Source organism: Ovis aries, chromosome 15 (genome assembly GCF_016772045.2).
Source record: "Ovis aries strain OAR_USU_Benz2616 breed Rambouillet chromosome 15, ARS-UI_Ramb_v3.0, whole genome shotgun sequence".
Classification (NCBI taxonomy): Eukaryota; Metazoa; Chordata; class Mammalia; order Artiodactyla; family Bovidae; genus Ovis; species Ovis aries.
The window spans coordinates 29,386,863-29,412,530 of record NC_056068.1 but is presented as its reverse complement, the minus strand read 5'-3'; the positions used below and the strand labels follow the sequence as shown (position 1 = coordinate 29,412,530).

General features: G+C 50.2%; 4 protein-coding genes across 17 annotated transcripts in view; 2 read left to right on the top strand and 2 right to left on the bottom strand.

Moving 5' to 3' along the window:
- Positions 1-2,303: 2,303 nt before the first annotated feature.
- On the top strand, positions 2,304-7,143 carry DPAGT1 (dolichyl-phosphate N-acetylglucosaminephosphotransferase 1). 2 transcript variants are annotated; one of them, XM_042232960.1, is made up of 9 exons: positions 2,304-2,643; positions 2,944-3,064; positions 3,319-3,439; positions 3,709-3,855; positions 4,984-5,068; positions 5,618-5,806; positions 6,121-6,208; positions 6,375-6,530; positions 6,614-7,143. In XM_042232960.1, the coding sequence occupies exons 1-9, from the start codon at positions 2,483-2,485 to the stop codon at positions 6,677-6,679; spliced, it is 1,134 nt and encodes a 377-aa protein (XP_042088894.1). In that variant the 5' UTR covers positions 2,304-2,482; the 3' UTR covers positions 6,680-7,143. The 2 variants fall into 2 exon arrangements, with proteins under 2 accessions (XP_042088894.1, XP_004016144.1); XM_004016095.5 differs by having other exon boundaries at positions 3,226-3,439.
- A 750-nt stretch (positions 7,144-7,893) lies between these two features.
- Positions 7,894-9,202, top strand: LOC101106791 (histone H2AX). Its single transcript, XM_004016093.6, has one exon. It carries the CDS (start codon positions 7,967-7,969, stop codon positions 8,396-8,398), a length of 432 nt encoding a protein of 143 aa, XP_004016142.1. The 5' UTR covers positions 7,894-7,966; the 3' UTR covers positions 8,399-9,202.
- Positions 9,203-9,503: 301 nt separating this feature from the next.
- Positions 9,504-16,806, bottom strand: HMBS (hydroxymethylbilane synthase). 11 transcript variants are annotated; one of them, XM_004016091.5, is made up of 14 exons: positions 16,627-16,806; positions 14,205-14,258; positions 13,782-13,854; positions 13,362-13,411; positions 13,217-13,272; positions 12,757-12,834; positions 12,469-12,546; positions 12,279-12,354; positions 11,045-11,158; positions 10,763-10,801; positions 10,520-10,639; positions 10,239-10,292; positions 10,019-10,105; positions 9,504-9,932 (listed from the first exon to the last, which is right to left on the bottom strand). In XM_004016091.5, exons 1-14 carry the CDS (start codon positions 16,657-16,659, stop codon positions 9,759-9,761), a joined length of 1,086 nt encoding a protein of 361 aa, XP_004016140.1. In that variant the 5' UTR covers positions 16,660-16,806; the 3' UTR covers positions 9,504-9,758. The 11 variants fall into 11 exon arrangements, with proteins under 11 accessions (XP_004016140.1, XP_011950957.1, XP_011950958.1 ...); XM_012095567.5 differs by lacking the exon at positions 16,627-16,806 and adding an exon at positions 14,423-14,526; XM_012095568.5 differs by lacking the exon at positions 16,627-16,806 and adding an exon at positions 14,435-14,526.
- Positions 16,807-19,957: 3,151 nt separating this feature from the next.
- Positions 19,958-25,668, bottom strand: part of VPS11 (VPS11 core subunit of CORVET and HOPS complexes) — a 10,579-nt gene continuing 4,868 nt past the window's right edge. For all 3 annotated transcript variants that reach the window (XM_060399748.1, XM_060399747.1, XM_027979287.2), the window contains exons 8-16: positions 24,778-24,964; positions 23,969-24,115; positions 23,489-23,677; positions 23,222-23,383; positions 22,664-22,803; positions 22,369-22,571; positions 22,070-22,241; positions 20,598-20,820; positions 19,958-20,477 (exon numbers count right to left, since the gene is read on the bottom strand). In XM_060399748.1, the coding sequence (XP_060255731.1) occupies positions 20,313-20,477; positions 20,598-20,820; positions 22,070-22,241; positions 22,369-22,571; positions 22,664-22,803; positions 23,222-23,383; positions 23,489-23,677; positions 23,969-24,115; positions 24,778-24,964 (1,588 nt within the window). In that variant the 3' untranslated portion in view covers positions 19,958-20,312. The remainder of the gene's footprint in view (positions 20,478-20,597; positions 20,821-22,069; positions 22,242-22,368; positions 22,572-22,663; positions 22,804-23,221; positions 23,384-23,488; positions 23,678-23,968; positions 24,116-24,777; positions 24,965-25,668) is intronic.

Below are 25,668 nucleotides of genomic sequence, written 5' to 3'. Positions count from 1 at the left end.
AGGAACCGGCTGAAACCGTTGACAACCCACCTGATCCATGGATCCTAGGATGAACATCAGCATATAGGCAGATGCTTTGAACTTGTATCAGGACAGGCACAAAATTTCAAGTGTGCCCAATCATGTGTTTGTTTCTCCTTGTGAGTCTGATAATCAATTGGGCATTTACCATCATGGGAACAAAAATATTCCGATTATATAATAAGTATCCAAGTAACCATGTTCTGATAGTAACAGGTATCCCTGTTACTATCCATGAATCCCCAGTGTCTTGTTTTTGAACAAGTCCCCTACCCTCTTCCAGTGGAGGTTGTGGGGGAGGGCTAACGATTTCTGGAGAAGAAAGAGACAAAGGTTCCCAATGCCAAGATGGGAAGATTTATTAGGATTGGCCTCCTAATTAAACAGGAAATAGATACAGACTATTCCTCAGACCTCCAGGGAGTCTCAGCCTGCTCCTGATCAACCAGATATCTGAATGCTGCCTCCTCTGGGGCTCTCACAAGCTCCTCCTTTCCACCTGCTCCTGGTGTCTCACTTTCCCTGTTTGAAAGGCCCTTCCACTCTTGTCACATACTGAAATCTTTGGAGATATTACTCCTCCTCAAGGTCCTCTCACTTCCCCTGGTCACAACTAATTGTTCTCTCCTATTGCCCTCTATACCTCTTTCAGATGGAGACTCATTATATGTGTTGATGCCTTCTATTCAGATATCTGTGTGCTTAGCCCCAGGGGGACACCCTGTGGAACAGAAAACACTTTGCCTCTAGGGAATTACAGATGCACACTCATGTACCCATGTGCAGCTAGCTGCACACTCACACACAGAAAAACAATACCAGTGGGATAATAAGTACTGAAAAACTGGTAGAATACAACTATCAATAATTACTGGCTTGATATATATATATATAAGCCGTATATATGGCTTTATGTTGTTAATTAGAGCCACCTTCAGATGGCTCAGAGGTTAAAGCGTCTGCCCACAATGCGGGAGACCTGGGTTCGATCCCTGGGTGGGGAAGATCCCCTGGAGAAGGAAATGGTAACCCACTCCAGTACTCTTGCCTGGAGAATCCCATGGACGGAGGAGCCTGGTGGGCTACAGTTCACGGGGTCGCAAAGAGTCGGCCACGACTGAGCGACTTCACTTTCAAGTAGAAAGGAAATTTGAGAGACAAGAGGGACTACCTTTGGCCTAAAAAGAGTCAACCTGACTCCGACTTTTATTCCAAAGAATGAAGAAACTATCAGCATACTTGAGTTCTCTCCTCAACTTCCTCGTGATGATTTCTTCCCTGAGGACTGGAAATCATTTGCCACCTAACAGCCTGTGAATGCGTGAACAAGGGAAACAGGTGCCAAGCAAAAGGCACCTGACCTGGAGGGAGAAACCTGCCTGGGAACTCCTCAGGTTTACAAGCCAGAACTTTGGGGTCTGATTCTCCTACTTAGTTCTTTCAAAAGCCTCGGCCTCACCTCCTCGGATTGGAAGGCTGCCACAGTCTAATGATCCCGCACGAAGGAAAGTCAAGTACTGGGTTAAATCCAAGACCTGAGAGCACTCCCAGCCCCATCAGTTCTGAAGTGCGCCGCTATGTTGCCCGGCAACTAACTGCTACTGCGGGGGTAGAAGGTGGGTGGGATGATGAAGGAAAAGTACCTGAATCAAGGACACCGGAAAACATGAAGTAGGAGGGGCTTTTCAAGTGTCGGCGCTTAAAATTTACATCATCTTCCAAACTGTAGCTGAGTTTCGGGGAACTGAGTTGTGTTTAGCTTGGCTTCCTTCTCAACGTTGACTACCTTGGCGACCGGTTTTCTACAAGGAGCAGGTGCTGCTCCACATCCTTATCCCGCCTGCCCTCCCCCGGCCCCTCCTGCTTCCTGTAGCCATCTTCCCGGTTCCAGAGGCGTCCCAGAGTAAACGCCAGGCATTGGCTCTTTTAGCGTGACCAGCAGAGGCCGACGGAGCTAAACCTGACGTGGAACCAAAAATAAGCCGCGTCAGACACGTGGTACAAGGAGGCGTTCATCTTGGAACCGGGCAAGGAGTTTTTCCGCTTTGGGCTGTACATCTCTAATATGATGTGGCGAAAGAATCTGCTTTTGTTTGTCCTTCTTTAATTGCTTTTCCAGATCCCTGGTGATGATTCATCTCTCGAATCAGGGGTTTGGTTTAAAATCACACTTCTGTCCCCACTGTTATGCCCGTATTAAAAATGGCCGCCTCCTTCCAGTGATAGTTGCTCTGCGAACTAGATCCGGGCGGAAACAGTGGGTAAGCAGAGGCAGAGGGGCCAGAGCCAAGGTTGCTTCATAGAGGCTCGCGGGAGTCCCGAAGGCGGCTCAGGTCAGAGTTGTTGGGGTTTGCTCAGGCTGCTGTAGGAAGAACCAGCCTGTGGGGAGCTGCTACATCTTACTGCTGGAGCTTGCCCATTAGCTAAGAAGGCGGCCGAGTGGGCCCCCTGGCAGGTCACCATGTGGGCCTTCCCGGAGTTGCCTATGCCGCTGTTGGTGAATTTGATCGGCTCGCTGATGGGATTTGTGGCCACACTCACCCTTATCCCTGCTTTCCGAAGCCACTTCATCGCCGCGCGCCTCTGTGGCCAGGACCTCAACAAATCCAGCCGGCAGCAAATGTGAGGGGCCGGGCAGCGGGGGGGAAGGGGTGGGCAGAGGCGGGGACTGGAATGCTTGACTGCGCGCTAGACGAAGCGCTAACCTGGCAGCCAGCCCGGGATTCTGGGAGGTGGAGGGCAGATCTGGTTAGTATTGGGGAAGGGATGGAGGCGGAAAGGTGGCACCCTTGGGTGTATCTGGGATTCCAGTGGTGGTGCCCTTCCCCACCAAATTAGGTGACGGTACTGCTTGTATTAGTGAGTGACCACGCCCCCTTTCCCCTTTTCCCCCCCTTCACCTGACTTGCTGCTGGGCCACAGCCCAGAGTCCCAGGGAGTGATCAGCGGTGCTGTTTTCCTTATCATACTCTTCTGCTTCATCCCTTTTCCTTTCCTGAACTGCTTTGTGGAGCAGCAGTGTAAAGCCTTCCCCCACCATGAAGTAAGTGGGTTAGTGCGGGCGGCTGCCTGGGGCTAGGGCTAGGAGTTAGTGAAGTTATTTGGGTTTGCGGGGAGGAGCTGAGAACGGACGAAAAGACGGGTCTTGAAAGGAATGTTAAGTGGGAGTAGGCTGGAGCCATGACATGCCCGAGCCTCCCCCAGTTTGTGGCCCTGATAGGTGCGCTCCTTGCCATCTGCTGCATGATTTTCCTGGGCTTCGCGGATGATGTGCTGAATTTGCGCTGGCGCCATAAGCTGCTGCTGCCCACAGCTGCCTCACTACCTCTCCTCATGGTCTATTTCACCAACTTTGGCAACACGACCATTGTGGTGCCCAAGCCCTTACGCCCGATCCTTGGCCTGCATCTGGACTTGGGTGAGTAGCACTGCCACTTCTGCCCCTGTGACCCCTACTGCAGGGCACCCTTGCCTTCCGTGAGATATCCGACCGAGCATCCTTCCTGGTGCTCCACATTCTCCTTCCTGTTTTGTCCCCCCCCCCCCACCCCCCCACCCCCGAGTCTTCTTAGATCCTTTTGTTGACCTTTCATCCCACACTTGGTCCTCACCACTTTTGTCAGAGGAATATCCTTAAATCCTCATTCCACAGGCGGCATTACTTTTCTTACTGTCTTCTTCCCGCAGGGATCCTGTACTATGTCTACATGGGGCTGCTGGCAGTGTTCTGTACCAATGCCATTAATATTCTAGCAGGAATTAATGGCCTTGAGGCTGGCCAGTCACTCGTCATTTCTGCTTCCATCATTGTCTTCAACTTGGTGGAGCTGGATGGTAGGTGGGATTGGAATAGGGAGAGAAGTCTGAGTGTTAAGGAAGCGGCCTGATCTCTGGGTTTGGGGAATTCAGAAAAAATGTGATATGTGAGTAATTACGGAAAATAAGGGGAGCTATTTACTTATTAATAGTAAGTTACAAATAGTAACTAAGATTTGTTAAATGTGAGAAAGAAAGCCTAGCATTTATAAACGGTTTGTCACTAATAGGTAGGCCATAGCCTTCTCCTATTGAACATAAACAATTTTATAAAACCCCAAATCAGATAGGGTAACTCCATCTGTGACCAAAACCTGACCCTCTCTATAGCTGTGTCTCAGAATAGACAAAACCACAGGAACACAGTACATCTCACAATGACCAAGATCCCCTGCTGGCTAAAATGAATGGTTGCTGCTTCCTTCTGATAACAGTTCAGTTCTTCTCACTTCTTGGATAAAAATTATTAAGCTTCTCAATCATGGCACTAACCCTGCCGACAGCACCCAGTCCAGGGCAAAACTCTGTTTCCTTGCATCCTCTGCAGAATTACTTAAAACAAATCCTATAACAAGCCCTCCTAACACCTCCTTACTGCGGCATCCTAAGGTTCCCCACAGTGTGTGGGTTCCAAAGTGTCCCTTATTACACCTCAGTAAACCTAGCTTTGCCTCCAGGCATGTTTCTAGTGGTCTTTGGCTGAAGGACCTCCATAAGGGCTAATTAAAGTTAAGCACTTTAAAAATGTAATCTCACTTTAAATTCTGTAGCAGCTCTATGTGGCAGGTATTTTTTATCAACTTTTTTCACAGATGAGAAACTGAGATTCGGAGAAGTTAAACGTGTCATGATACGTTAAATGTGTCATGATCAAGCTCACTCAGAAAGTAAAGCTGATATTCAAACCAGGGTGTGAATGGTCTGAACCAAATGTAAGACAGTAACTAGTTTAGGAGGGGTTCATGAAAGAGGTGAAGTATTGGAAATTGCCTGGGCGATATACAAGGGGTAGTGAGTCCTTGAGACTTTAGAGAGGTGGACTGTATAGCTTGGGAAAGAACTTAGAGACAGAGGAAAATAGGACCATGATGTGCAGGGGAAGTGGACATCAACTTTTCCTTCTTTCTTTTCCCCCTTCTTCCAAAGGTGATTATCGCGATGATCACATCTTTTCCCTCTACTTCATGATACCCTTTTTTTTCACCACCTTGGGACTGCTCTACCATAACTGGTAAGTAGGCCTGTGGACGGGGGGACAGCTCTTTAGACATGTGGCAGGTATTGTCGTGATTGTGACCCATCTCCTGATACAGAGGCTAAACCTGCACATCTCTGTATTTTCTCTGGGTCTTTAGTTGGTTATGTTCTTAAGTCTTGGTCTTCCCCAGTGGCTCAGCGCTAAAGAATCCACCTTCAATATAGGAGACCTGGTTCAATCCGTGGGACAGGAAGATTCCCTGGAGCAGGACATGACAACCCACCCCAGTATTCTTCCCTGGGAAATTCCATGGCAGGCTACAGTTCATGGGGTCACAAAGACTCAGACATGACTGAGGGACTTAGCATGCACACATTCGCAAATCAGTCACTGGGGCAGATGCTGTGGAGCCCCCAGGAATAGAAGGAATCAGGCCCTTGGTTCCTGGAGAGTTGCTGGGAGAGCGGGAACCCTCTCTGAGCCAGATCTAGCCAGGGCTAGCCCAGTGCCCAGGATGTGTAATGTGAGATAAAGGATTGCTAACACCTCTTGCTGCTGGCTCAGATCCTCTCCCCCACGCAGGTACCCATCACGGGTGTTTGTGGGAGATACCTTCTGTTACTTTGCTGGCATGACCTTTGCCGTGGTGGGCATCTTGGGACACTTCAGCAAGACCATGCTCCTCTTCTTCATGCCCCAGGTGTTCAACTTCCTCTACTCACTGCCTCAGCTCCTGCATATCATCCCCTGTCCTCGCCACCGTATGCCCAGGTAGCTTTGGGGCTTGAAAGGGACATCATAGCTTTGTCACTTGGGATGCCTTAGACATTTGCTGTGCAAAGGGAGTGGGCCCAAAGAAGGGCATTCTCCACACAGTTAGCCCTTTATACATTACAGAGCACATTTAGTTACATGATCTCATTTAATGTTCACAGGAGCACTGATCACACAGAAGTATGCAGCAGAACCAGAAATAGATCGCAGGGTGTTTGACTCTATATTCAGTGCTCTTTCTATGAGTTAACCACAGTGAGGAGAGTTCTTTGTGTAGTGGCCCAGTCACATGAAGCTCTCTTCCCCTGCAGACTCAATACCAAGACAGGCAAACTGGAGATGAGCTATTCCAAGTTCAAGACCAAGAGCCTCTCTTTCTTGGGCACCTTTATTCTAAAGGTAACAGGGTAACAAGGAGGTAAGGCTCTAGGCTGCCATTCTGAATTCAGGGAATGGGAAAACCTAGGCCTACATCAGACCTGAGGGGAGTTTGCAAGCATTCAGCAGATCCCATTCCTGAAGCATAAGTATTAGCAAAAGTTCTCTCCACCTTTGGCCTCTCCAGGTAGCAGAGAACCTTGGGCTACTGACGGTGCGCCACAGTGAGAATGAGGATGGTGCCTTCACTGAATGTAACAACATGACCCTCATCAACTTGCTACTTAAAGTCTTTGGGCCCATGCATGAGAGAAACCTCACCCTCTTCCTGCTGCTGCTACAGGTGCAATGCTATTGGGGGTGTGGTTTACACTTCCTTGTCTCCCTCTCTCCAGGGTTCTTACTATAGTTCGTTTCTCCTTGCAGGTCGTTGGTAGTGCTGTCACCTTCTCCATTCGGTACCAGCTTGTCCGACTCTTCTATGATGTCTGAGGCCCCGATCCATTGCCCTTTGCTTCACAGCCTCCGGGGTTACTGACTCAGGCCAACATCTCCTGGACCAAGACTGCCAACTAGCCCAGGCCTCTCCCACCCTTCATTTTCCTCCAGATTTTGTTCTCAGCATTTCCTTTCCCCTGTGATTATTGACACGTGGGCCTGTCTCACTCTCTAATGACTGGTGATTGGACTTTGCCTATGGCTTTCTTCAGCTTGCCACTCTCCCTCTCCATCCCATCTTTGCTGCCTCCTAAGTTGGGGTACTGTAGCTTTTATGCAATTGCCCACAACTCTGACACTCAAGGAGAATGCTGGACTTGGGGACAGAACCCTGGCTGGGGATAGAGACACAGGTTCAAAGGTGACTTGACATTTGACTATAAATTAAGTATTCTGATGATTAAGAGCAGACCGGGGGCCAGGTGCTCCCAGTGGTGACAATAAAGTATTGTCTTTTTCTTCTTGTTCCTATAGGTATATTTCCTATGTGGGCATTGTAGGGTGGATGGGGAAGGTTGAAGGAGGTATTTCCTCGGAGAGGATGCCTATCTCTGTCCCATCCTTTTTTCTTTCTTTCTTTTTTTTTAAGCACATCAGGCGCCTCCTAGCAAGAAGTGATCAGAAAGAACAGACCAGACAGAACATGTTGAATAAATGTGAAATCTGCTGCTTGGGTGGCATAAAGGGCCATAAGATTGGGGTTATCTGTTCTCTGGGGTAGGGTTGGACTTTAAGTGGGGGTCTCATTCCTTCCCTTTTTCACTCTTCTTTTGCCAGGTAGGAGGAGGGAGTGACCAGACCTAGGACGGGAGGCAGAGGTAGTTGTGGTGTTGACTCTTTTCCTTTAAAAATCTTAGGCCTGCCTTGCGCAGACTTCCCAGACGCTCTTGAGGTGGCTTCCGATTCTACCCTTCTTGTCTTCCGGTTCTGGTCTCGGGCTATAGCGTTTAAATCTGGCGCGCTTCACTTGGATTGGCTACAGCCGAGACTGGCTGGCTGTCGGGTAGTCTCTGCGCCTCCTCCCGTGTTCCCCGGGCAAAGGGTTTTCAAATTCGGCCAATCGGCGGACGCGTTCCCTCAACTGGGGCGCGTCACCGAAGAGTTAACCTCAGCCAACCAGAGGCGGGTATTCGAGAAAAGAGCCAATCAGAAAGGCGCGGGGGTGTGCCCTGAGGGGCTTATAAGGGCAGCCCGTGGTCGCGCGCGGAAGCGTTAGACTGCGGCGGGTGGTTGTTCCTGTGTTTTGTTAGCCGTCCTCACCGCTCCTCTACCTCATACAGCATGTCTGGCCGCGGCAAGACCGGCGGCAAGGCCCGCGCCAAGGCCAAGTCGCGCTCTTCGCGAGCAGGCCTCCAGTTTCCCGTGGGCCGCGTGCACCGGCTGCTGCGGAAGGGCCACTACGCCGAGAGGGTGGGCGCCGGCGCGCCGGTCTACCTGGCGGCGGTACTCGAGTACCTCACCGCCGAGATCCTGGAGCTGGCGGGCAACGCGGCTCGCGACAACAAGAAGACGCGGATAATCCCCCGCCACCTGCAGCTGGCCATCCGCAACGACGAGGAGCTCAACAAGCTGCTGGGCGGCGTGACGATCGCCCAGGGAGGCGTCCTGCCCAACATCCAGGCCGTGCTGCTGCCTAAGAAGACCAGCGCCACCGTGGGGCCGAAGGCGCCAGCGGGCGGCAAGAAGGCCACCCAGGCCTCTCAGGAGTACTGAGGGCGCCCGTGCCGCCACCGCCCAGCCCTCCCCTCTACACCACAAAGGCCCTTTTAAGGGCCACCACAGCACTCACAGAAAGAGCTGGGCCACTTCGGGCTCCCGGCCTGGCGGCCGCGCTGTCGCCCCTTCCCGGCCCGCCCCTCCCCCCCGCGGCTGGCTCCCGCCGAAGCCCGGCGGAGGGCGTGCGTTCGAACGCCGCTCGGCCCCGGGAGCGAGCTCGTGACTCGGCCGGCTTGGCCCCAGAATGCCGATGGGCTGCGGGGAGGCCGCGGCACCTTCCGGAAAGCCGGGCCGGGGAGTGCGGGAGGAAGGTGAGTCGGTGCGGACGGTCGCCGCCGAGGCCGTGCGCTCTGCTTCAGCTCGGTGCTTAGTACAGGACTCGATTGTCGCCGCCGGCGGAGTCAATCGGTTGCTTCATTTCGTCCCAGGACCCCTTTTGTTGCCGGATCTCGGGCCTCGCACGTCCGCGTTCCCTCCATCTTCATTCGCAGGCCTGTGCGCGTACTGGAAGAAACCCTTCGCGGCGTGACCGTCTCCAATACTAGCGGGTCCTGGCGGCGTGGGGTCTGCGGGAGCCCTGCCTCCGGGCCCGCCCCTCCTCCCCACTCCCTTCCCGTCGGGTCCATTCCGCCTGCCAAGCACCTAGATACCAGCACAAGTCCGTTAATCCCCGTCTGGACTGAGCCGCCTTTGGCTTCGGAACTGGAATTTTGCAGCTAACCCATCCAAAACTAGTACTTTAGGTATTGGGGGGAGTTTCAGATGGACTAATTTTATTAAAGGGTTTTTTCCTAAAGAAAAGTGAGTTGTGTTCATTTTGCAAAAGGGTTGTAGAGTCGACTCTGTAGATACCTAAAGGTAGTGGGGGAGGGGAACCGATATAAGGCTTTACTGTTAACTGGAGCGACAAATTGTAGATTATTAAGATGATGGCTTTCTTGGCGTTCCCTGGGAGACACTCGATTCTGTCAAAAAATGGGAACTACTGACAGAAGGCGTTTTTCAGGAGAACTTTGAAAGGGTCCTAGCCTCAGAGATCAGGCATAAATAAAGAGTTTTGAGTTTGTCCTTCCTTTTCTGCAGCTCCACCAAAAACAAAAACCACCTTTAAATTTGGTTTATTAGTAGAACTGGTTACATTCAAAGGCTGTGGCTTCTTATTAAGATTTTTTTTTTCTCTAGAGAGGAAGCCCCCTCCTTGCCTCCTGGGGAGGCAAGGCCCCTCGGTGAGACAAGTCTCTGGAAGTCTCTGCCCCTGCAGTTCAATCCTGTGGGGGTAGCCACTCCTCAGGTAGCAGAGGGCTGGGATGTAGGCACTGGACACCAGCAAGGCAGGCACCTGTGCCCCACAGACCAATTAGTGGGCTTCATTGAGCTGCCGTGCAACATCCAAGATATTCTTGGCTCCTTTGTTCAGCAACAACGTGGCCAGGCTGATGCCCAGGTTCTCAGCAGCCAGCTGGGGTTGTCGTGGAATGTTCCGGGCAGTGATGCCCACCAGCTGTGGATCATCTTCAGGGCCATCTTCATGCTGGGCAAAGGAAGAAGGGTTGGATTTAGTGAGAAGGAGAGGGGAGGTAACAAAGATGTGTTTCCTCCCCCCTGCAGCCTTGGCACCTGGACAGGGACATGGATGGTGGTTTGCATGGTGTCTTGCATGGTCTCTGCGCCATTCAGACTCCAGACTCCTCCAGTCAGGTACAGCTGGGAAAGAAAATGGCTGCCTCAGTAAACTGTAAGAGAACTGCTTAGAAACCTGTGCTCTTCATGCTGGTGGATACACAGGGGAAACGCCAGAGTTCCTTCCCTGCCCTCCCATCCATCTCCCCCTGCTTACTTGCCCATCCTTAATAGCTGTATGCACTGCCACTGGCACACTGCAGCCTCCTTCCTGCAACAAGTTCTCCCTGTTAGCTTAAGACCCTTATCACCACCCTGTAACCAGAGCCCACAGAGACAGACAGACCCCTGCCAAGGATATAACGGAAAATGAGGCAGGGGCCCAGACCTGGGTCCTGTCCATTCTTAAAAGAATGAGTTAGGGCTAAATACACAGCAGGAGAAATCTCCCCATTACCCTTCCTAATATCCACCCCTCCACAGGAGCACAGGTCCTACCAGGTGCCTCAGGAAGGATCGTTCAGCAATGCAGCGAAGTAGAGTCTCGGGATCGTGCAACACACCCACCAGATCCAAGATATCCTGGTCTTTGGCTCGAACTTCCACACCCAGAGCTCCCTGATGGGAAAATAGCCTAAGATACCAGTACCAATCTTTCCCCAGCCAATGGAGCTAAGGGACAGTACTTGGTTGAAAACAAAAGGAGGAGACACAATACATGGCTTCCCTGATCAAGCATACCTGACCCACAGCATACATGCACTCCTCAGGGTGCAGGATCTGTGGGGGCAGAAGAGGCAGTCAGAAGGGTGGAGGTAGGGGTGCCTAGAAGCACACAGCACTGAGTTGGGGTTTCCCTACCTACAGAATGCCTGGATAAGCAAAAGTGGGAGTCCAACCTCTGATCCCTAACCTTGCTAACCTGGGTCTCATTTCCAGCTTGCACTGGTTAGAGATGGGTATTCAGAAAGAATATAGGCAGGAAGGAGATGAAGCTAACTAGAGAGGGGAGAGGGAACCTACCTGCCCCACCCGGTTCTGCCAGCCCATGCGCTGCAGGCCAGCTGCGGCCAGGATGATGGCACTGAACTCCTGCAGCTCATCCAGCTTACGCAGCCGTGTGTTGAGGTTTCCCCGCTGTGGAGAGACACTAAGGACCACAAGCTTTGGGCAGGCTGGAGCCTGATGCTGTTTCCTCTGCCTGAGTCTTTCTAGCTGCTAACTTCTCACCTTTTGAGTTCTCAGCTTGGTGACAACTGCTAACACTTACTCATACTTGCTATATGCCACACACTGTCCTGAAGTGCTTTATATACATCAATTCATTGAATTTTCACTACATCCCTAGGGTGAAAAGAGTAGGCAGTAGTATTACATCTCCATTTTACAGATGAGGAAATGATACAGAGAGGTTTTTAAGTTATTATATTTAACCTTACCCAAGGTTACAACACCTCTAAGAAGCCTTCCTTGACCCTCAAGTCTGTGTTTAGATGTTCCAGCTAGAAGCCTCCAGAGAATTCTCTACTTTCCACATTGAAGGACTTAGCAAATATTACTTTGAAAATCAGCTTTACAAACAGAACTGTAAAAATCAAAACAATATGATGGAATATAAAATAAAAATAGATTTATGGTTACCAAAAGGGAAAGTAGTAGGGTAGGGATAAATCAGGAGTTTGAGATAAGCTGATACAAACTACTACATACAAAACAGATAAACAGTAAGATCCCACGGTATAGCACAGGGAACTATGTCCAATATCTTGTAATAAACCACAATGGAAAATAATATGAAAAGGAATATGTATATATATATATATGTATAACTGAATCACCAAATTACCAGAAATTAACACGACATTGTAAATCAACTATACTTCAGTTAAAAAGTTTAATTAAAATGGAAGCAACTGCCAATCCCACTGCCTCCATGTAATCATTATTCAGCATCACTCTGTATTGTCAATTCCTGGTTGTCTGTCTCCAGAACTAAAATGTAAACTATGTTAGGAGGGACAATGCTGATCTTGCTCACCATATCCCCAGTGCCAGGCACTTGCTTGGGGCTAAGAAACCATGAAAGAATTATGAATGGATGGATGGATAGATGGGTGGGTGGATGAATGGAACCACATGCAGTCCACTGCATTCACAGTGTACTTCCTCTGGAAGTTCTTCCCCTCACAACTCCCAGGGCCCTCTGGACTTTGTCTTCCTCCTTGGCTGATGCCTCCTCCCTTCTCTGAAAGGATACAATATTCCTGAACTCCAGGTGTGGGAACTTTCTCTGCAGCTGGGCTGCTCTCCGCAGGGAGCTAGTTCCTACCACACTGTGCAGAGAGATGGTTTAAAATGAGATTTAACTCTAAGCAGGAACTGTTCTGAAATCTCCTCCTTCCACCCCTCCATCTGCTGTACATATCCCAAGATGCCTGTCCACTTACCTCTTCTCTGGCAAGGTTTCTAGAGTCTTCCCAACAAATTTTGGGTGAAAGACAACAGCATCATAGGGGCTCTCCCGCCTGGAGATGGACAGGTGATAGAATGAGGGAGAGATCTCAGTTCAGGTCGTTTCCAGTCTTTCTCAATAGTGTCAACTAACTAGCCTTTTCTGAGTTTTCTGCCATGCACGACATTCCTCAGGTTAGGGGAGACAGCCTAGAGACAGAAGGCCAAGTCCCAAAGGGAAAAGTCAAGGTTAATGTGATTTCCCTGACTGGCAGAGCTCTTACTTGCAGACAGCTCCAATGGTGAAGCCAGGAGGAAGCACCGTGGGCAGGTCCTTCAGCGAGTGAACAACCAGGTCCACTCTAGGGAGATGGGAGAGAAGCGAGAAGAAGGGGTCTGAGCAGCAGGCCCCAGCCCTTCTCCGCTCACTCCTGCCTGTATGTCACTGGTGGAGCCTAGAGCAGTCCAGGAAGCGGGCATTTCTGAGAACTTGGGTCCCTGAGACTTGCTCCCCCTCTTCTCTTCCCTCTCACCCCCCTCCCCCAGCCAGTCCAGCACCCTAGGCAGCCAGATGGCTCAGATCCAGGACTCTCTCCTTTTCTGAGGCCTGAAAAACTCACATATGAGCCCCTCTCTAGCCTATCCAAGCGTTTAAGCCTAACAGTCTAGCTGACACCCAGATGTGATGTGCACTGGGTTCCTAGTGAGAGCTTGGGAGGGCTTCATGCTCCCGATTTCACTTACTCATTCCTCTCCAAGGCATGCTCAAGCTCCTTGGTAAACAGGCTCTTCTCTCCAATCTGCCAGGCAAGAAAGAACTTCAAGGTGAATCTTTGAGGGAAAGGAAAGAGGACCAGGGAGGAAAGGGTTGGATGAAAAATGGTGTTACCTTAGAGAGCGCAGTATCAAGAATCTTGTCCCCCGTGGTGGACATAGCAACTGAAGAGAAAGTCAACCAATTAGATGCTCATCGAACAGCATTTATTGAGCCCCTCCTAAGCCCAGCACTTGTGCTAAGATTGGCAGTGGATACTAAGGCAGAAAAGCGCCCGATCCTATCCCCTGAGAAAGTACAATCTAAAAGGAAGACCAGACGCAATCATAAAAAGACCCAAAGCAGAAGATGTTAAAATGCTAGGCTAGCCCAGGTAAGCTCAAAGCTGGAGGTGTTTGGAGGAGGAGTGGGCCCTCCAAACTGGGGACAGCCAACAACTCTCAGAGGCAATGGGACCAGGCTCTGGTCAAAGAAAGCCCCCTCCAGGGGGGTAAAAGCTTCCAAACAGCTTCCATTCCTGTCCAGAAAACTCACTTATTTCAAACTGCAGGCCTGGGTATAAAGCTTTCAGCGTTGCCACCACACTGTCCGTCTGTATGCGAGCCAGCTGGGGGGGAGAAATTTAGGTTAGCCCTGTAGTCTGGCCACTGCCCTAGGCTCAAATCCTCACAGGGTCATGGAGATCCTGAAGGGATTGGAATTCAGAGAGGGCATTGAATGGCTACCTAGGAAGGGGAGGGGTCTGGACTGGGAGTCCTCTGTATCCCAATAACTTCCCCAGCCTAGGGACTATCTCTTTACAGAATGCCATCTGTCATTCTGCATGGGATTTAATGCTCAGTCACCCCATTTCCTCCATCCCCGGGCTGCTGAGAACCCTCTGGGCCCCCCAACTTATAATACCATGAACACAGAACTCTTCTGACAAACCTCCTCCACCCTGGTACCTGCACTAACCTGGCTCTTGCGGGTACCCACTCGAATCACTCTCATCTTTGGGGTGTCTTCTTCCTGCAAAAAAAGTCCCCAGGTTACAGTCCCCGCTGCTGTTCGAGGTCCTCAAAACCTTGTCCAAGAACCAGACTCACTGGCTTGGAATAAAGGAACCTCAGCCCCTTCCCTGTGGCCACGTGAGCCTCAGAGTAGGGAAAGACTCTCCAAGACAGTCCTTTTACCTTCCCTAATACCTTCTGCCTCCTCACGGATCTAGAGAAGCAGAGACCAGAGAGAAGCGATAGTAGGACCCGCTGTTGCTGTAATGACAAGGACACTAAGCCCTGAAGCTCATCTAAGCAAAGGCACCAGGAATGCTGCACTCAACCAGGTGGACAGAGAGATAAGGCCCATCAGCCTGGCCCCAGAGAGGGCGGGCCTGCAGCAGGCAGGGGCAGGGCAGCTGGGGCCACACAGGGGAACTTGCGCTGAGTCACTGAGGACAAGTTCAGCATCCCCAACAGAGCAGCACTCAAGAAAGCTTCAGTGCTACCTAGACCTACCCCATAGCTGCCACACTATGGATCCCGTAATCTGGTTGGCATGCACATGTAAAGGACTGGGGCCAATAGATCTGACATATAGTCCTGCTCAGCTTCTTGGCAGGGTGACCTTAAATTCACCATCTTGTTTTTCATCTATAAAGTTACTTGTTCATCTATAAAATGAAGTTTGCAGTCAATTATCTTCTGCTTTTGATATTCTATAAGACTGAGGGGATAAGCTGTCTAATGTCCCTTCACCTAGAATGTGGCCTCTGATTTCACCAAGGAAATATTAGGATGTCATAGACCAAGCCAAGAACTCAATGGGACATACCTCTTCCTCTTGTCAGTGTATCTTGGACAAACGTATTCGGTGCCAACCAGGGAGAACAGAGTTCTCCAGTCTGAGGTCCTATTTCTTTCCAGATCAGACCTTAGCCCCTACAGACACTATCAACTTTCCCTATTCTGGAATCTTCATCCGATGGAGTTCTTCTGCAGCCAGGTATCTGGGGCCTCTGTCACTAGAGGAGGTAACAACTAGTTGCTCTCAGACTCTAGTCTGCTCCACAGCTATCACTTCTCCAATAAATAAACCCTAGGGTACCCTGAGCAAATTAGACTGAGCTCAAAATGCCAAAAATGGCCACTAAAACTCTGGGCCACAAGGAGCCCACAGAAACATCCCATAAACTGCTATGTTCAAACAATCCCTTAATTTTATTGATTCTGCACAGCATATTCAAGTCAAACTCTTCCAGTAAAAAGATCCTTATCAAGTACATATATACTAGAGCTATTGCTATTAATCTTCATAACAACTTAGCAGGTAGAGAGGAACCATGTTACAAAAGCAAAGGCTGGCTGTGAAGAGCAAAGCAACTTGACCAGGGCCACAGGTTAAATCACATGGGTGCATGCATGTGTAGGCTCAGTCGTGTCTGACTCTTTGTGACCTCATGGATTGTAGCCCACCAGGTTCCTCTGTCCATGAAATTTTCCCAGCAAGAATGCTGAAGCAGGTTGCCATTTCCTACTCCAGGCGATCTTCCCGACCCAGGGACTGAACCTGTGTTTCCTGTGTCTCCTGCATTGGCAGGCAGATTCTTTACCACTGAGAGCTGGAATCACATCGTTACTCCTAGTCCAGCGCTCAGGTATGTCAACAATGGCAAAGAATCCCACTCCTTACCAGCAGGTAGTTCAGGAAGAGATAAACTGCTGCCTCCCCCCTTTCTTATCTCAGGCTGACTTTGGCCTCACCAGCTCTGCACTTTGCATCTGCACAAGCCCAAAGCTAGGACCCCAGGCTAAGAATAGGAAGGCTCGAGGGCGCTCCCCACCCACAAAGGTAGTAACTCAACGGTGCCTCAGCTGGGGAATTTTGAGTGTAGGTTGGGGCTAGGTGGCCGTTAAAAGAAAAAAAGGGGAGAAGGTGCACTTCCAAAACGTTTGTGTGTAGTTCAGAGACTTAGAGGTATGCTCTCCTCTCTCGATCCTAATTGCCTCAGGCCGGTCTCGAGTGAAGGGATCCCATGGAATAGCACCCTGTCTCGTGTACATGAATTTTTCTGGGTTGGGTCACTAAATCTAGAGCCGTGGACTCCAGGCCTTATGATGCCAGATCCCCGCAGCAACGAGGTTCCCGTTCCAGACAAATCTTCTGCTCTTAAGTCTGTCCCCACTGTTCACAGATTCCCCCAGGGCAACACGGATTTTAAGGGCAACCCAGCTACTGGCCCTTTAAAAACTATTCGGGCCAAAGCGGGGGGTGGGGTGGGGGGGGTGGAGACAGATCATCGTCCCGACCAATAGGCGACGGAGAGTGGCAACTTGGGGCCAATCGTTGCACCGCTAGTGCGGAAGACTGAGGTTGAGAGGGTCACCGGCTCTGGACTCACCGCCGTTGCGGCCGCGTTGCCATTACCAGACATGGCTGTGTTCGGCAGGTAGGCCGGGGGCTGCCGCCAATGTCCTCCGGTGTCGGGGAAGCCGAAGGCCCCTGCCGGCCGGACACTGGGCTCGCGCAGGTCTCCAGCTTCTCCAGCAGCCACACACTCCCGGCTCCGCTAAGGGACTGCGTCACTTCCGGCGCCGCCAGACAGGGCGGGACTTCCCCTGGGCGGGAATTAGAACGATTGCGACAGCGAAGACCTTACCCTGGGTTACCATCGCTACTGATATGGCAACCTTGCTTATTTAACTTAAATGCAGAGTACATCTTGCGAAATCCCGGACTGGATGAAGCACAAGCTGGAGTCAAGATGGCCAGGAGAATGATCAATAACCTCAGATATGCAGATAACACCACCCTTGTGGCAGAAAGCAAAGAACTAAAGAGCCTCTTGATGGAAGTGAAAGAGGAGAGTGAAAAAGCTGGATTAAAATTCAATATTCAGAAAACTAAGATCATGACATCCGGTCCCATCACTTCATGGCAAACAGATGGGGAAACAATGGAAACAGTGACAGACTTTATTTTCTTGGGCTCCAAATCACTGCAGATGATGGCTGCAGCCATGAAATTAAAAGATGCTTGCTCCTTGGAAGGAAAGCTATGACAGACCTAGACAGCATATTAAAAAGCAGAGACACTACTTTACTGACAAAGGTCTGTCTATTCAAAGCTATGGTTTTCCCAGTAGTCATGTAAAGATGTGAGAGTGGAACTATAAAGAAAGCTGAGCTCCAAAGAACTGATACTTTTGAACTGTGGTGTAGGAGAAGACTCTTGGGAGTCCCTGGACTGCAAGGAGATCCAACCAGTCCATCCTAAAGGAACTCAGTCCTGAATATTCATTGCTAGGACTGATGCTGAAGCTGAGGCTCCAATACCTTGGCCACCTAATGCAAAGAACTGAGTCATTGGAAAAGATCCTGATGCTCGGGAAGATTGAAGGAAGGAGAACGGGATGACAGAGAATGAGATGGTTGGATGATATCACCAACTAGATGGACATGAGTTTGAGTAAGCTCTGGGATTTGGTGATGGACAGGGAAACCTGGTGTGCTGCACTCCATGGGGTCGCAAAGAGTCAGACATGACTGAGCGACTGAACTGACTGAGCGCCTCTACTCCCCAAAGCTGGCTCTGGTCTTCATTGTTTGAGACCCAGGCCCAACTGTTCATTTTATTTTTACCTAGCCAGGAGTACTGATGTCCTGTGGCTAAAATACGCTCCCCAGATTTGGCCACAAAATAAGCTGTTGTCCCTACTGCCCCCCAAAAGTAAGTCAATAAGCCAGAAGTGGGAGTCCCCGAGAGGAAAAGGATATTAAGCCCTACTATGCAGGGTTGTGGACTTCCCAGGTGGCGCAGTGGTAAAGAAACCACCTGCCAATACAGGAGACACAGGAGATTTGGGTTGGATCCCTGGGTCCAGAAGATCTCCTGGAGAAGGAAATGGCAACCTACTACAGTAGTCTTGCCTGGAGAATCCCATGGACAGAGGAGGCTGGTAGGCAGGCTACAGTCCAGGGCGTCTCAAAGAGTCCAACATGACTGAGCACCCATACGCCTACGTAGGGTTGGAAGTAAGGCTAATTGAGCAATTTACCATGCCCCCAGGCTGGATTCAAAGTCTACAAATGAAAAGGCCTGCTCTGGAAAGTTAATCATCCAGAATTCTACAACTTTATCTCTTTAGTTGTGTCACAAGCAATTAGTGCAGCTTATGCAGTGCTTCTGCTACAACCCTGAAGTAGGCAACATTTTAATTTCTATTTATTTTTAAAATGTTTTATTTTTGGCAGGGCTGGGTCTTCATTGCTGTGTGGGGTTTTCTCTAGTTGCACTGAGCCAGGGCATTTCTATTTTTAAAATGAGTCAAAACTGGCTCAGAGATCAAAGGTCATGCCTAAAGACAAATAACTGTGAAAAGGGAGTGCCACGACATTAGTGTTAGCCAAGAAAGGACTAGTTAGTAATGCTTTACCCATTAACAGCGCTAATAACCATGTATTAACCACTTCCACAAATCTGGACACCTGTCATCCATACCAGCCCCTGAGGGCTTAAAGTGTCCAAACTTGACTTACCTGTGTGTGTTTCAAAAGCACCTAGTATTTGACAGAGATGTTTTGCAGCTGAACTTTAAGAGAGATGGGGTCATCAACAGCCCCAAACCAGCCCCAAAGCAGATGAGACCTGGTGGTGTCTCAAAGCTACCTTTTCTTCATCACCATGCCAAGATCCCTGCCCAAGGGGGCTATCTGTACACTAGGCACAATTCCTGCTGTGTGCAAAGAAGCATGGAAGACTGTCATGCCCAGGCTGCCCCCCAAAATCTCTGCCCCTTTTCTAGTCTGACCTGTCAACTCCTATCTTTTGAATTCCCTTACTCCCCTCCTTGCAGGGAGGTGTCTTTAGAGCATGTGCTCTCTCTTCTCCATTCCTTCATCAGTGAATAAAGTTTCTGCTCCGCTACACCAAACTTGATTTCTACTGGCATTTGCAACTTCAAGCAAAGGATCCATTGAGGAGTTACCAACTTGCTGGGGACCAATAACACAATAACAACCATACCAGAAAGATGTTTTAATTCCTTACGCATAGACGAAGACCTGAGGTTCAGAGAATGTTCAGAATTGCCCTAAGTGAAACTAGGATTCAAGCTCTGGACAGCTGATCCAAAGTCTGTATTCTCAGCTGCTACCAATGTAGTGCACTCCACCTCTTCTAAATACTGCCTAAACCACAATGTCCAAGTTACTTCTTTTAAGCAAACAGACCCATAGGAGCAATTTCCCAACGGGAAGTGTAATCCAGATGACACACAGACACCTATAACAACATGAACTTCAGCTGACAACTTTCAAGAGAGAGAAAACTGTTTCATAAAGGCCCTTTTTATCCTGCTTATCATCTGGTACTGAATACAGCAAGACACAAACCCACCCATTAAGAAGCTTCAGTCCAAGGCCCCTCACCAGAATCTGCCTCCTGCCTGAATACCTAGTCCACACTAGAGCCACAGAGACCAGCCACACTACAGAGCAGCCTTAGTCCAGGCTGCTCTTGGGTCTCAGGCCTTAGCCTTTGCAGACGTTCTTCAGTAAACTAAACTGTGCTAAATGCCAGAGGCCCGACTCCTTACTGGCGTGAAGTCTCGTTAACATCATCTTTAAGGAACTCTATAGGAAGGGAAAGGACGCTCTAGGAGTGCAGAGGGAAAGAAGTACAGTTTGCAGTTAAGAATCACCAGGAAGTCTCCACAATAAATCCTTCAACCATGCAATCATTATATGCTTTTATTTATAGACTCTGGGAGCCAGGACCCAAGCACAGCCTGGTGCTCTTGGATACAGAATAAAGCAGCTATTGTCCAGACTCTGAGGTTACTGAGGTACCCTCCCCCACTGGTCTGGAATGATCTACACTGCTCAGAAAGGCAACAGGAGGAACGGTGGATTGGCCAGCCAAAGGAGGAGGCAGGAAGAGAAAGTCCCCTTAAGTCCTGAGGCAATGGCATCAGATGAGAGGGGGTTCCTGGGCAGGTCTCCCCAACTCCTATGCAACAGCTCTGTCTCTGTCCCCCTGTGTCCCTGCTGCTGGGCCTCTACCATCATACCCCTTCCCACTAGCCGCTTAAGTGCCCCTCCTGGCGTGCATGAGCAAGTCCCGCTGCAGCCCGGCCTCCATGCTTGCAGTCAGTCGGGCTGTGGGTGGGTCGGTCAGCAGAGTCAATTTGTTGAAAACACCTCTGCCAAAGTAGTCAGCAATCACAGAGAAGCTGTCGTTGGAGCACTTGAGCTGAGGAAAGAGAAAAGGTCTGAGTCAGAACGCAGAGGCGGAGGAAAAAAACAGTAGCCCTCCAGCACTCCCCGCCTCCCAGTAGGTGGGGCAGTCATGTGGCCACGCCTCCCTCCCTACCTGGTGCTGAAACTGATCGTGGAGATCTCGCTTCTGTTCCTGGGCCCGGATCATATCCATGACCTTGCGGTTTTCAGGGAGGCAGGTGGGGCAGTCAGCGTCACTTTCCGAGTAACTCTCAAAGCAGTGTTGGTGGAAGGAGTGGCCGCAGAGAAAGTGGACTGAGGGCAGCTCCAAGGCACTGTTACAGATGCTGCACTTGGTCTTCTGGAAAATCTTTGGACTAAAGGCAAGGGAGACCAGAAGAGTGGCAAAGAATGAGGGCAGGGCCAGGAGCCATGTGGAAAGAGAAGACAGCTCAACGAAACAAGGAGACGTCCCCATTAAGGAACGACAAGGGACTCCCTTGAAGGTCCAGTGGTTAAGAATCTCCTTGCTAACGCAGGGGACACCGGTTCAATCCATAGTCTGGGGCAACTAACCCTGTGCCCTCCAATTACTGAGCCCATGCTCTAGGGCCCACAAGGCGCCAACTACAGAAGCCCACACACCCTAAAGTCCATTCTCATCAATAAGAGATGCCACCACAATGAGAAGCTCAAGCCCTGCAACTAGAGTAGCCCCTGCTCACCACAACTAGATAAAGTCAGTGTGCAGCAACAAAGACCCAGAGCAGCCATGAATGAATGAATGAATGAATGAATAGGAACTACGAGCCCTGCTCTTCCTACCACCTAAAGGAGGTCACAGGAGGACCCCATGCTGGGCTTTCAGGGAGTCTCAGCACGCCCCCAGCATGTCCATCCAATCCACTGGGGGGATTGCTCTCTCTCTTGCAATTTCCACTATTGCCACTAAATTATCTTTCAGGTCTTAATTGCATATGACCCTTTCCCTTTCAACAAGACCTTTCCTGGCCACTTGATCAATTACAACACACCTAACCCCTCACCCTATTCCTCTTCCTCAATTTTCTCCTTAGAACTTAGCACCATCGAACACACTACAATAGTTTGCTTATTTAACACATTTACTGTCTGTCTCTACCTCCACAACATAAGCTCTGTGAAGGCAGGGCTTTTTCTATGTGTTAAGAATGAGGCTTGGGACAAAACGGACTCAGTAAATATTGATGGAATGAAGAAACTGGACACGACTTAGTGACTAAATAACGATAACAAATATTTTATAAAGCTAATGACAAAGTTAAGGGTTAATGTCTACTATAAATACTTGTAAACTGTCCACTTTTTTGTCAACGTTTTTTACTTCCAAGGGCTTCCCACCACAACTTATATGTGTGTTTAGGAAAGGTAAAATACAGGCACATCTAGAGAGAAAAGTACCTGCTACAAGATAACAAAACCCAATAAATCATGTTCTAGGTAATAAATCATTCTTTGGAATTCCCCCATTAAAACAGATCTTTAAGAATGAAATGTTGAAACTGATTCCATATAATCCTCTGTATGTAAAAAATGACACCCTGTGAAGAACAAGCTTATCCCTCTACACTCCTGGATGCCAAGTACCTTGCCTTCAGCTCCTGGATCTCCTGGCGGATGCGGGTAGTCTCCTCTCGGTAGCGCCGCACCCGGAGCTCGTCCTGGGCAATCTGCTGGCTCTGTTTCTGCAGTTTTTGGACCAGGTAGTCCCGGATGACAGACAGAGTGGCCGTGGAGTTATGGGCCAGGGTCTGCACCACTGAGATGAGAGGAAGCAAAACCATGAAGCATGCAGCTTTCTGGACAAAGCTGAAGGACCCCTACCCCAGAGCCCGACCGCCAGCAGCCTGCACCCACCTAGCCACCCAGCCCACCCCTCGGAATACCTAGAAGGGGCGGCATGAGGTTCTTGCTCTCGATGTGCTTGAGCACAGCTGCCACGTACTCCTTGCAGTCCTCCTCCTTGCGGGCAAAGTAGCTGAGCGCCTGCTCCCACAGGGAGGGCTCCTGCTCCCCGTGGCGCTCGCACACGGCGACCACCTGCCGGTACTGCTCGTGCTGCATGTGGTAGTGCATGATCTGCTGGAACCTGCGCCGGGCGGGGTGGGCGTCAGCGGCCGACCCTCACTCAGGCGAGTGCCTCAGCTCTGCCCCCTCCCCTGAGGACCCCCTGACTCTTACAGTTTGCCCTGCTCATAGAGGTAAAGGACTCCATCCTGGAAGTCGTGCATCTGGCAGAGGACCAGGGCCTTGTCAAAGACATCACAGAAGCGGCCACTCTTCAGTAGGGAGATGGCCTCTGCGTGAAGCTTCTCTTTGACCTAGAAGAGGAGGGTGGAGCTGCCGGACATTAGGGGAAAACTGACCCCTCAGCAAGTCAACTACTCTTCCCCTCACTCCAATTTCCTCAATTTCTTCCCAGTATTTATTTATTTAGGCTGCGCTGGCTCTTAGTTATGGCATATGGGATCTAGTTCCCCGACTAGGGTTTGAACGCAGGCCCCCACATTGGGAGTGAAGAGTCTTAGCCTGCCTAAAACTCCGGATTTAGACCAGCAGTGAAAGTGACTCAGTGGTGTCTGACTCCTTGCAAGAAAGTCTTCAATTTCCTTTTCATGGGGAACCATTTAGCCCCTCAGGGTGAGGTGTTATTGATCTAAAGCGAGCAAGTGGCAACCAGAGAAGAAATGGAAGTGCTGTCTTTTTCTCAACACCTCTGGTGGCTCTGCCAGGCCTCACCTGCGGATCCTCCTCGTGGGCCCAGTTCTGGAGTTGCAGCTCAAGCAGCGTGTCGTAGATACCCTGCGGGGAGTCAGGCTGCACCTCGCTCATGTGCTCTAGGAACGCTTTCAGCTCTCGAGGATTGTTGGCAAAGATGGGGATGAACTCCTCCGAGTTGGCCTAGGATGGCAAGGGATGAGAGAGGAGGCCAACTGAGTGGGCCTGCTAACCATGCCCCTGAGATGACCCCCGTATGTTCAAAAGCCATCCTCCCTGAGGCCTCACCCTGCAGCCTGGAGCCTCCCTATCACCTCGGCCTTCAAGGCTAGGCCGATAGTCGGTACAGAGTCCCTTCAGCAGCTGGGTCGTCTGCTCTGGTATATGGTGCATGAGGATCTTGCCATAGCGTTTCATGTTGCTCTCAGCCTGCTCAAAAGGCAGCTTGCCGATATACCGGAGGGCTTCCTGATAATTCTGTGGGGACAAAAAGGGCAGCAGAATTGCAGGCTCCTGCCTCACCCATCAAGACTATTTTCTTTTTTGAGCTCCCTGTGCAGATTCTCCAGTTGTGGCGCATGTGGGTTCAGTGGCCCCATAGCATGTGGGATCTTAGTTCCCTGACCAAGGACTGAACCCATGTTCACTGCACTGGAAGGCAGACTCTTAACCACTGGACCCCCAGGGAAATCCCAGGAGGTACTTTCAGCATCCCAGGGATATCCCAGAAAAAGAACACAGCCTGCCCGAGTCAGGAGGCTCACCTACCTTGATGTCCTCTAGCTGGATCTTCAAGTACCACTCATGATGAGCATGGTTCTCAGCCAAATAGAGGGCGTGAGAATAGTAGCCAGCCTGCCGGAGGACCTTGATGGCTGTCTCCACATCAAAGTGGACTTCACTCTCACTCTTTGTCTGTCAGGAAGACATCAGACAAAATCATTCACAGGTTGCGGCTGGGCAAGGGAAAGGAAATATGCATCTCATTCTAAGACCAGATTCTTAAGGTAATAGTAAAGTGGATTTTTTTTTTTTTTTTTTTTGCCACACCGAGCAGCATGTGGAAACTTAGCTGCCCCACACAAGGGAGTAAACCCCGTGCTGCCTGCAGTGGAAGCAAAGTCTTAACCACTGGACTGCCAGGGAGGTCCCAAAGATGATTCTTTTAAAAGATAAGTTATCCTGCCTCTCCGTGTTTCTCTGCCTCTACTGTTAGAGGGATGCCTCTGGGGACACTGGGCTTCCTGGGGCTTAGATACCACGAGAAGTTCTGGCATCAAGAAACAAGAGCAGGGGAATTCCCTGGAGGTCCGGTGGTTAGGACTCTACGCCTTCACTGCTGGGTCCCAGGTTCGATCCCTGGTCGGGGAATGAAGATCCCACAAGCCACACAGCACAGCAAAAAAAAAAAAAAAAGAGGGGAGACAGGAGAGAACTCACAGAAAAGGCTATTTCTCTTCCTTGCCTACAGACCAGAGGACCAGAGGATTCTGGTCCCTAAATACAGGCAGCTCTTCCCTCTCCCTGCAGTCCTGGTGAAGCCCCTCAAAGAACCCTCTGCCAGCACCACCCTGCACCTTGATGAACTCCTCCAGCTTCGAGCTGTCCTTGAGCTTGGTGTAGCAGTTGAGCAGCAGGGTGGTGTGGTCGGCATTGGCCAAGGACTGCCGGTGCAGGGTCTGCAGGTAGGCTGTCAGGTTATGGATGCGCTGGGCATCGAGGAACTTGCGGATCACGTACGATGGCTCCAACTTTCCAATGGTTCTAGGGAGACACGGGTGTCAAACAGCATCAGGGTCATCATACTTCTCAAACTTTCATGTGCGTAGGAATCGCTTGCAGGTTTCAAAATGCAAATTCTGTTTCAGCAGGTCTGGGGTGAGGCATGAGATCCTGCAATTCTCACAAGATCCCAGGTGGTATCGATGCTACTAGACTGTGGGCCGTAGGAGCATCGAGGCTCCAGAATACTGGTTTTTAGACTTGACTGAAAACAAGAATTCTAGAGACGTTGGCAAAGAAGCTAGACAGGGTTTTAGAATTCTTCACTAAGTCAGAAACTAATTAGTACCAAGGAAAGAAACTGTGGAAATAAGAAATAAATACCCTTTTCCCTTTAAAGAATTTGATCAAAATGGGTATTAACAAAGGCCAAGCTAACATTTCGGAGAAGCCGATGGCACCCCACTCTAGCACTCTTGCCGGGAAAATCCCATGGACAGAGGAGCCTGGTAGGCTGCGGTCCATGGGGTCGCGAAGAGTCAGACACGACTGAGCGACTTCCCTCTCACTCTTCACTTTCATGCACTGGAGAAGGAAATGGCAACCCACTCCAATGTTCTTGCCTGGAGAATCCCAGGGATGAGGGAGCCTGGTGGGCTGCCGTCTATGGAGTCACACAGAGTCGGACACAACTGAAGTGACTTAGCAGTAGCAGCAGCAAGCTAACATTTAAAATAACAGGTACT

Coding starts and splice junctions, on each gene's coding strand:
- DPAGT1 (XM_004016095.5), top strand. CDS start 2,483: ATGTGGGCCTTCCCGGAGTTGCCTATGCCGCTGTTGGTGAATTTGATC. Junction 3,065..3,225: donor AAGCCTTCCCCCACCATGAA/GTAAGTGGGTTA, acceptor AGCCTCCCCCAG/TTTGTGGCCCTGATAGGTGC. Junction 3,440..3,708: donor TGGCCTGCATCTGGACTTGG/GTGAGTAGCACT, acceptor TTCTTCCCGCAG/GGATCCTGTACTATGTCTAC.
- LOC101106791 (XM_004016093.6), top strand. CDS start 7,967: ATGTCTGGCCGCGGCAAGACCGGCGGCAAGGCCCGCGCCAAGGCCAAG.
- HMBS (XM_060399775.1), bottom strand. CDS start 16,659: ATGTCTGGTAATGGCAACGCGGCCGCAACGGCG. Junction 12,355..12,468: donor GAAACCTTGCCAGAGAAGAG/GTAAGTGGACAG, acceptor CTCTCTGCACAG/TGTGGTAGGAACTAGCTCCC. Junction 10,640..10,762: donor GCATGTATGCTGTGGGTCAG/GTATGCTTGATC, acceptor TTTTCCCATCAG/GGAGCTCTGGGTGTGGAAGT.